This window comes from Sinocyclocheilus anshuiensis, unplaced genomic scaffold (genome assembly GCF_001515605.1).
Source record: "Sinocyclocheilus anshuiensis isolate Anshui unplaced genomic scaffold, SAMN03320099.WGS_v1.1 scaffold2275, whole genome shotgun sequence".
NCBI lineage: Eukaryota > Metazoa > Chordata > Actinopteri > Cypriniformes > Cyprinidae > Sinocyclocheilus > Sinocyclocheilus anshuiensis.
The window spans coordinates 54620-64439 of NW_015542331.1; the positions used below are offsets into that span (position 1 = coordinate 54620).

At 35.8% G+C, this 9820-nt stretch overlaps 1 protein-coding gene across 1 annotated transcript in view; it reads left to right on the forward strand.

The window, feature by feature from the left end:
- The window catches only part of rab10 (RAB10, member RAS oncogene family), a 26122-nt gene that overhangs the window by 14649 nt on the left and 1653 nt on the right, over positions 1 to 9820 (forward strand). The window contains exons 3-5 of the mRNA XM_016489442.1: positions 5449 to 5587; positions 7024 to 7113; positions 8206 to 8307. Coding sequence (XP_016344928.1) covers positions 5449 to 5587; positions 7024 to 7113; positions 8206 to 8307 — 331 coding nt within the window. The remainder of the gene's footprint in view (positions 1 to 5448; positions 5588 to 7023; positions 7114 to 8205; positions 8308 to 9820) is intronic.

Genomic DNA, 9820 nt, shown 5'->3' on the forward strand with positions numbered 1-9820 from the left:
TCTCTTAAAATAAACAACTAATTTGTTTTCTTTTTAGAAAAATTAACATTTTTATTGCTGAAATTGCATACATTAATAACCGTGAAAACTAAATCCATTTAATGTATTTAATTGCCAAATTGCATTCAAAATGCAAATACAAATATATCAATAAAAATAATATAAAAATACATAAAAATACAAAAATCTATTTCATATTACTTGAAAAAATGTAAACAGTACAAACTAAAACTAAGGCATAAATCAAAATAATAGTAATAAAAATAATAATAATACCTAAACATTGCATTTATGTCGTGCAACTTAACTTTCAAGTTTCAGCCTAACTAAAGCTCAAGCATAACATAAGCCTTTACTGTCTTCTTTCAAGGGTTTGTGGCTTTTGTAAGAGGCAAAAATCAGTGGTCAGGAAGGTAACTTGGAACAAGAACAAGAGACCATACACAATTTTTAAACACATTTTTCTGCAACATGAAATTAGAGTTATTTGGAGAATAAACCCTCATAAATGTCCCTTTACGTACTGGTGTGTGTGTGTAAAACTTGTTTTTGATATCCTTCATATTCTGTGTGCTGGTCACAGCAGTGATAGAAATTATTCCGTTCCAATAAGTTTAAATTGATTTTTACATTTTTTCTAAAAGTGTGCATCATCTTTTGAGTCAAATTCTTACATTTAATCAGTCAATTAGAATAATAAGACATTTGGGCTGTTACCAAGCAAATGATATCAGCATCAACAAAATTCATCTTTGCAATGCAGAGGAAACACAGGAGCTGCATCTGAAGACGCATTTAGGTGTAGGCCTATTTACACTAATTCAGCTCAGAGGGACATGAATGCATTTAACCTGCAGTTACAAATGCATTCAAATATTTTAAACATAAAACATAGAATACTGATATTTACAGTTATTTTAACTATAGAAACTATAGAACTATAAAATTAACAATTTTTTAACTATAGAGAATCAGATAGGAGTTTAAATGTCAATCAAAAATATTTTCAATACACAAATCAACAAATATGAAGGAAGGAATTTTATTTCACTATTTACAGTGTATCTGAAATTGAAGGGGGTCTGAATACTTTCCGTACCCACTGTAAATTGTCAATTTAAAACGTATAAATATTACTGTCTTGATTGATTAGATTTTTAGAAGGCACATTAACTTCTTTCTCATTTACAACTCTGTGTTTGCTGCGTAAAAACATGAGTTGATAGACAGTTGATATTTGGATTGATCTGACCATAAACAGCAAGAAAGGCTTACTGGAAATACAAATTCATTCTCTGCCACGAGGTGGCGCTTTAGGAGCGCTGAAATATTGCGGTTTTCCCAGTAATGGCTGTACACAAAGCAGCTCCACACTCATAAAATTAAAATGCCAATGACACGTTTCTGAGGACAGTCGGTTCCCTTCAGATACATTCAAATAAAGACATCCGCGAAGGATATGCGAAAGAGGAATCAATTCTGTATACGCGCATTGTCTGAAACGCGGCTCTCTGTGCACGCTTTGAATGAGTGCGCGCAGCTCCGAATGCGCGTGAATGGTTTAAAACATTTGAATGTTTAAATCGGCAAGACTTAGAAACATGTGCAAACAATCAACTACGATCCGTTTTACCCCTACAAGCTAGTGAACAAGGCAAATCAAAGAAGGAATTTCATATCACTGTTCAAGATAGCCTGTCGGGCAGGGTGGTGAAACATTTTGGTAGCCCGACTGGAAAACACAATAGCCCCGGGACGTTTGGCTAGCGATTTTGCGAGCCCTGCAAAGTAAAAACAGGAAATATAGTGTCTAAAAACGTAAGTCTCTTAAGATTAACTTCTTGTTTACTGAACTGTTGCATAAAATCAATATCACATTTGTAATCATGCTTATTTTAGAGGTGAAAACTGGCACTCTTCGTGTGATATTGACTAGCTTTCTTTCTGTGGTATTTTTATGCACAACGGCACTTAGTCTTTCACAAAACATAGCTAACGTAGGAACATCATAACTAGCCACCATATTGATTTACGGTCTTAAATATGTTCAGCGATTCTTTTTTTTTTACAGTCTATGGTCCAGCGTTTATCAGTTTGTGCGTCAGTAATAATGGTCCGTGGGGAAACACAGTGTTCCGTGTGTAGTTACAGTAAATGGACTAAACGAAGCCTCGAGGCAAATAATTTGCCTCGATGATTTTTTGTATTCGAGTTACTCCAGGTATTCGAGGAATCGTTTCAGCACCATAATGTATATTGAAATATCGGAAATGTGTTTAAAAATCATATCACCATTATTGAAAAAAAATATATCACGATACATATTGATATTGAATTATTGTCCAGCCCTACGTGCAGCAAGTTTATGTTAGCTTATGTCCCGCCGGTTCATACGTATGCATAATATGCACTCCCTAACATTTTCGTCTCGTTTTTTTATTCGTTGACGAAAATGTCAATAGATTTACACGTCATAGTTTTTGTCATTCAAAAAGAGTTTTCGTTCGTTATCATCTCGTCGTCGGTGAAAAAAATGTTGTTGACGAAAATTATTCGTCAACGAAATTAACACTGGTTTCCTCATAGTTTCATTTGGTGGTTTGTGGCCAGGAATGTGTTACCATCCTGGAGTAATGACAGTAAAAGAAAAAAAAATATATTTTTTATTTTTTTTAAGACATAGGGTTGGGTATCGTAAGAAATTTTCCGGTTCTGATTCCGGTTCCAGTTTTGCCTAACGATTCCCGATTCCGGTTCCATTTAAATTAACTTATTATTTTTCTCTTCACTATTTTACCTTCATTGAATGTAGTGTTGCTGTAAGGTAGTAAGTAATGTTGAGTAATGCTAGTCCATCAATCACATGTGCTTCAAAGTTTGTTTTTTACACTATCAATAACATTTTGCTTTTCAAGCAGGAATAAACTGGTTGGCCAAATAGTCCCTTGAGGGCCAAGCACTTGTTCATTTCCCTAAAGTAATGAAATATTCACTTTTATACTTATAACCATGTATACACACATGCCATAAAGCCCCTATTTTACAAATAATAATGCAGTCAGGAGATGGTGTGATGCAATGAGTGGTTTCCACATTTTTAAACATTTAAAATGCATGAAAATAAATATTTTCCATCACTTTGTTTATCACTCTTGAAATGACCTGTACACTAAATAATCTAACCCTCATACTTGCATAACAATAGCAGTCTATTTATTTAGTGGTCCAAGTTGAAGTCAGTATGTACACTGAACAAAATTATAAACGCAACACTTTTGTTTTTGCCCCCATTTTTCATGAGCTGAACTCAAAGATCTAAGACTTTTTCTATGTACACAAAAGGACTATTTCTCTCAAATATTGTTCACAAATCTGTCTAAATCTGTGTTAGTGAGCACTTCTCCTTTGCCGAGATAATCCATCCACCTCACAGGTGTGGCATATCAAGATGCTGATTAGACAGCATGATTATTGCACAGGTGTGCCTTAGGCTGGCCACAATAAAAGGCAAAAGTGTTGCGTTTATAATTTTGTTCAGTGTATATTAATGACATATGGGACAAATATAATGTAATTTATTGGCGGCAGGAGCTGCGCGCTGCCGGTACGTGTACAGTCAGACAAAACAACGTGCACAGTTATCAAAGACGCGATGCGCCTACAGTCGTGGAAAACGATGTGTTCGGCAATTAAAGACGCGACGCGGCGCGACGCATGGGAAACGATGTGCTCAGTAATTAAAGAGGCAGGGTGGCATTTCTGTTATTTGGTTTGTGACATCCTTTACAGGAAACGCTGGCGCAAGGCTGCTCACAGCACTTGGTCACGTGTCGCACCAGAACTGTTTTCGGAATCGAAACTTAGAAATTGCTCACAGTTCCGGTTCTTTTCAAAAAACGGAACCGGTTCTGAATAAGAACCAGTTCTCGGTTCCCAAACCTATTAAGACAGTTTACTGCAAATATAAAAGAGAAAAGCACGCAAATAATTTTATTGTTACTAGAGCAAAAATGTTTTTAATGAAGTGACAGTTGCATGTGAGAAACAATGACGTTTCTGAAATCCATGACGAATCTGAATCCATCTGAATGAATTAGGGGTGCAACGGTTCAACTTACTCGCGGTTCAGTTTGTATCACGGTTTTAGAGTCACGGTTCGGTGTGTGCTATGTTTAAGGAAAAAACTATATTGTCAAATAAAAAATAATAAAGAAAATAAGAACAAATAATTTTAACTTCAAGCAACAGCACAAATAAATGCAATAGAGCAAAGATACAAATAAAATAAACAGTACTTTTCAGGTTTTTTAGGTAGGTCTAACAGTTTTTAGGTACAGAAATTGAATAAAGTAATCAAATGTAAAACTACATTGCATATTTGACTGTATAAATTAAAAATTATTCCTTAAAGTTACAAAAGTTATTCAATCAAGAGCAGTGAGTGATTTCCGTGTTGTTGCTGTTTAATTAACTTTAAGAAAGGCCTGTCACTTTAAGCAAACCCACTGATCCTGTGCACTGATACTGTTTGTTCAGCCGACTATGTCTGCTAGGATACTCATCAAGACGGGCATTTTTACATAATTTTTGTGTGAATTTGTCCATTCAAGCACAATACTTCAAAGAGAGCGTAATATTTGCGCGCGTTCTGAGACGCGGGTTCACGTGCTTCGGATGAGCTCACACACAGATCTTCTCACTGCACGCGCGAGTTCGCGTCTTCTGGCTCTTTAATATTTAAACTGGCAAGGCTTAAATGAGTTTAGTTTAAACACAGATAGCAACGTGTGCTGTTCTGGTCTCACCTGCGCTATCAACACGTGATGACGGCATAAATGACAGTTATTCCAGCATACAGCACTCGCATTAAACAAAGAGTGACTGGTTTGTCCACGTATTGTTTTTTTTCTCTCATCGCTCTTGTTGTAATGTATTGGGAAGCCAGAATTTGTATCCATCAACAGAAACATGCATTAGCCGAACTCTAACAAACCATATTACAGATGCATTGTCAGATTTAAGTTGAACCGTCCTAGTGCATGCCGAACCGTGTGTGGAGAACCGTACGGTTCGATTTTTTACCGAGAACCGTTGCACCCCTAGAATGAATGACGTTTTACAGGCATTGAATTGTGAATCAAATTTCAGTCTGTTTCTTATGCTTGTCGCCCCTGCACCTTGTGTTCCCATTTTGGATATTTTCTGTGAAATTGCCTTGTAGAGTAATGAAACACAAGGACATTAGATGATCATTTGTCCATCAGTATAATTGATGGCAACAGCTGTTGAGATAGATATTGGTTTGTAACAATTGGTGGCTCTTAACAACTAGTCAGCTGTGTTCACCAGCTAATTAATTTTGGATCTTCTGTAGTCTATAATCCATTAGGTCCACGAGCGTCTGGGCTGCTGCAGTGTTTGATTGTGGTTGTCATTGTGTTTGTGCAGGGATACAGCGGGGCAGGAACGGTTTCACACCATCACTACCTCTTACTACAGAGGGGCCATGGGAATCATGCTCGTATATGACATCACCAACGCCAAGAGCTTCGAAAACATCAGCAAATGGCTCAGAAATATTGATGAGGTCAGTCTTCACACAACCTTAATGCACCCCTCAGACAACATCAGAATAGACACAGTTATTCAGGGAATGGTGTTTTAAAGGGAAGTTCACTCAAAAATGAAAATTCTGTCATAATTTGCTCACCAAGTTTTCCCAAACCTGTGTGAATTTCCTTCGTCAGTTGATCATAAAACAAGAAAATACCATGGAAGTCAATGGGGAACAGAAAGTGTTTGGTTGCCAACATAGTTCAAAATAACGTCTTTTGTGTTCAACAGAAGAAAGAAATTCATACAGGTTTGGGAATGATGACAGTTTTTAGGATTTGAATGGAAAATGTTGTGATTGTAGCGTAGAGTTGTTCTTATTTAGTTCTACCCTAAAACCTAGAGTTTACATACAATTGACATACACAATAGTAAACAAAATTGTGTTTAAATTTTAATAAAAAAATGTATTATCATATACTATTATAGTTTCTGTTAACATTTTGAAATAGATTTCATTTTTTATCATTTCTGTTTTTATTAGTTTTTCTTTAAATGTCTGTTTTTTTTTTTTATTAAGTTTTAGTTATTTTATTACTGTTAACTAAAGGAAAATGAGAAATGTTGCCTTGGCAGCTAGCTGGAATATAAAACACAATATTTTTCTTTCAAATTTCTCATTTTGATTTAAAGTTGAAGAACTAAAATAACTTGAATTAAGTCTACTAAAACCATAAAATATGGTTTTAGTTAACTCTGGCTCAGTGATGTATAAAATGATTATGACATAAGCTGAATAGGAAAATGTTGGCCAATAATTGACTGCCCAGAACAAATTCTGGTCAAGTGAAACCATATTGAAAGCAGTTTTCCTTTATCTTGCGTAGTTTTGTTCATGGTTTTTGAGACGTGAATTTGTATCCAACTACAGAGTTTGTTTGAACAAGCATCTTTTGACGTCAATGAAAAACAATATGGGAAGTGTCTTCTCTTCCATTTTAAAAGTTAATAAGCCCATTTATTTTACTAGCCTGACTATGCATGATCATATGGGTAGTTGCTTTTTATTGTTGTGTTGTTATAAATGGAACAGACCTGAGACCCATTTTTGAGTCGAGAACCGCTGGTGTAGGACTTTTGAAGTTCCAGTGCTGTAAAAACGCCAACTTAAAGATACATAGTCGTGTAGTGAAACTGCTGACTGTTTGATTTTCAGTCTGATGATTCATGCAGAATTTTCCAACAATCAGCATTTTCAAGAGAATTCATATAACATGAGACTCCATGAGGGATGTGGTTGTGTGTTTGGTGGCCTGTCGTTCAAATCCAAGTTACTTGCACCACTGATGCAAACTCAGTTCTTCAGTACTGTTTCTTCTGTGACTTCTGAAGCTACTTTAATTTAGGCTGTCAGTCTGAATATCAGTATTTTGTAAGAATGCATCGTCTCAAATGTGTGTGTTGTTACAGCACGCTAACGAGGATGTGGAGAGGATGCTGCTAGGCAACAAGTGTGACATGGAGGACAAACGTGTCGTACCAAAAGCCAAGGGGGAACAAGTAAGAGACTGTGGATGGATTATGAATTAGGATTAGGACTGGGTTAAAAAAAATATCGATTTTATTTGATTCTCATTTTGATGAACCTATATGTATTTTTAAGTCCCTAGAATCGATCTGTGTTGTTCAGTTGATGCGTGATCACAATGTAATGAAGCATTATTTGTAGCACAACTCCCATTCAATAAATTACATTAAGCTTTGTGCTTTTTACTCACACTGTGAAGCAATGTGTCAGCTTTTAAAATATGTCAGTTGTATTATAAATACCGTTTTGGTGTTTAATTCTTTAATGTTGTGCGACAGACCTCTGTGTAAACGTGGCGTGTGAACCTATCTCTTCCGCTTTACTACTAGTTACTGCACCAAATATACATGAATAAAAATCAGAAGGTGTTGAAACAAACTATCAGTGTTTCAACCACGGAAAGATGTCAGTGAAACAGCTTGTAAACAATGTTATAACGATGCGTTTACCTCAGAAAAGCCATTCAGTGACCATAAACTCAATATTAAGTTTTGCTTTTACTTAACCTATTCAGTAATATTTAATGTATGTTTGAATAAATCTGTCAAACAAGTTGACATCCACGGTTTAAATGTGTAACATAGTTATATCATTCTAAATTTATTATAAAAACTGCCTTATGTGCAGTTTAAATGTTTGTTTACAGGTCACTTCAACATAGTAATGTACCAACTGACAGCGTTTATTGTATAGTTTACAGCATTATATAAGACGTTTTTCCTTGAAAAAAAAATTTGACATGCACTGTCCCTGATTGCCTATACATTTATTTTAATCGATACTGAATCGAGATTGAAATAGAAAATCGAATCACAAGCTAGTGAATCAAAATTGAATCAAATTTTGAAATTTGTCTCAATACCCAGCCCTAGTCAGAATGGGCAATTTGTTAACAAGATTTTTTTTCAATGTTCTATGAGTCAGTTTATTTGTTGAATATTTATCACTCTATTGAAGCACTTTGCTAAGTGTTCATATCTCTAATCATCCTCGAATGGGTCCATACATATTAGTTCAGGCCTGCAAACACAACGAATGTTGACTGTACTTGTGCCGATCCTCAGATCGCAAGAGAACACGGGATTCGCTTCTTCGAGACGAGTGCAAAAGCCAACATCAGCATCGAGAAGGCGTTCCTCACATTAGCAGAAGACATTCTCAGAAAGGTGAGTTCGGGAATGACTGACTGATGACACCATTGTTATTGTGCTTAATGCTTTTAAGCAAAAACATTGCAGTGCAAAAGAGCGGCGATTTCATGTAATTTGACTTATAAATGCACAGTCACAGCAGCTGATCTCTCTGGTATATTAAATGCTTGGTTTGTTGATTTTGGTGTTTACTTGTCTATATAATACTCCATTTCTAATAGTGGCACGGAGCATTTTGTGCCCTCATATCTTGAATTTTGAGGGTATTTTTATTAGGTTTGGTGTCATTTTTTTCCCCATAGCCCCATTAATCTGTTTCCATTCACATCTTAATATGTAGAGACAAGTATAAGTAAATCATTCATAGGTGGATTCTCCTAGACGTCTAGGGGTGTGTGATATTGACAAAAATGATATCTTGGAATATATATTGTGATTTTTTTTTTTTTTCCCAATAATTAATATTTTCTGAGTGTATTCTTATGCTGGCACTTTGGTGCTTTAGGTCTGTCACGGATAAATAAATATGACCCTACAACCGCCAGTAGGTGGCAGCAAGTCCCTTCATTCATTCAAACGATTCGGTCACAATGGCTGATTCATTTAGAAACGAGTCAGACGACCGTCCTTATCAATGGATCATTGAATCACTGACTCAAATTATTAATTCAAAAACAGATTAATTCAGAAACGAAACACTGCAGTGTTGCTCCGAGATACACAAATGTTCTGCTTTGGCTTTGTTTGGAACTATTTTTCATTGACAATATAGAAAATATTGTGTCTAAAATGTCACTCACTCAATATTAATATTGTTGTTCTGTTGTATAAAATTAATATCTCAATCTCAAATGAATAGCTCCCAATGTATATTTTTGAAAACATCACTGTTGCTTGTGTGATATTACTTAACTATATAAATATAAAAACAAAAACCCATACAGGGATATTTTTGCTTTCTATATCTGGAATTATAGAGGTATTCGGTTACGCTTTATTTTAAGGTGTCCTTGTCACAGTGTAATATTAATTAGGGTTAGTTCACCCAAAAATTTAAATTCTGTCATTAATTACTCACCCTCGTGTTGTTCGAAACCCGTAAGACCTTCATTCATCTTTGGAACACAATTTAAGATATTTTTGATGAACTCTGAGGGCTCTCTGACCCTCCCATAGACAGCAAGGTAACTACCACGTTCAAGGTCCAGAAAAGTACCAAGATGATCGACAAAGTAGTTTGTGTGACATCAGTGGTTCAACTGTAAAGTTACGAAGCTACGAGAATACTTTTTTGCACAAAGAAAACAAAAATAGTGACTTTATTCCACATTTTCGTCTCTACTGCGTCACTTGTGGACGCGCGTTCACGACAGTATCATGACGCGAGCGTGTGGCGGCGCTGACCCAGATCCATATCCGCGTAATGACGTCATCACCACACTCGCGTCATGATACTGTCGTGAACGCGCGTCCACAAGTGACGCAGTAGAGACGAAAATGTGGAATAAAGTCGTTATTTTTGTTTTCT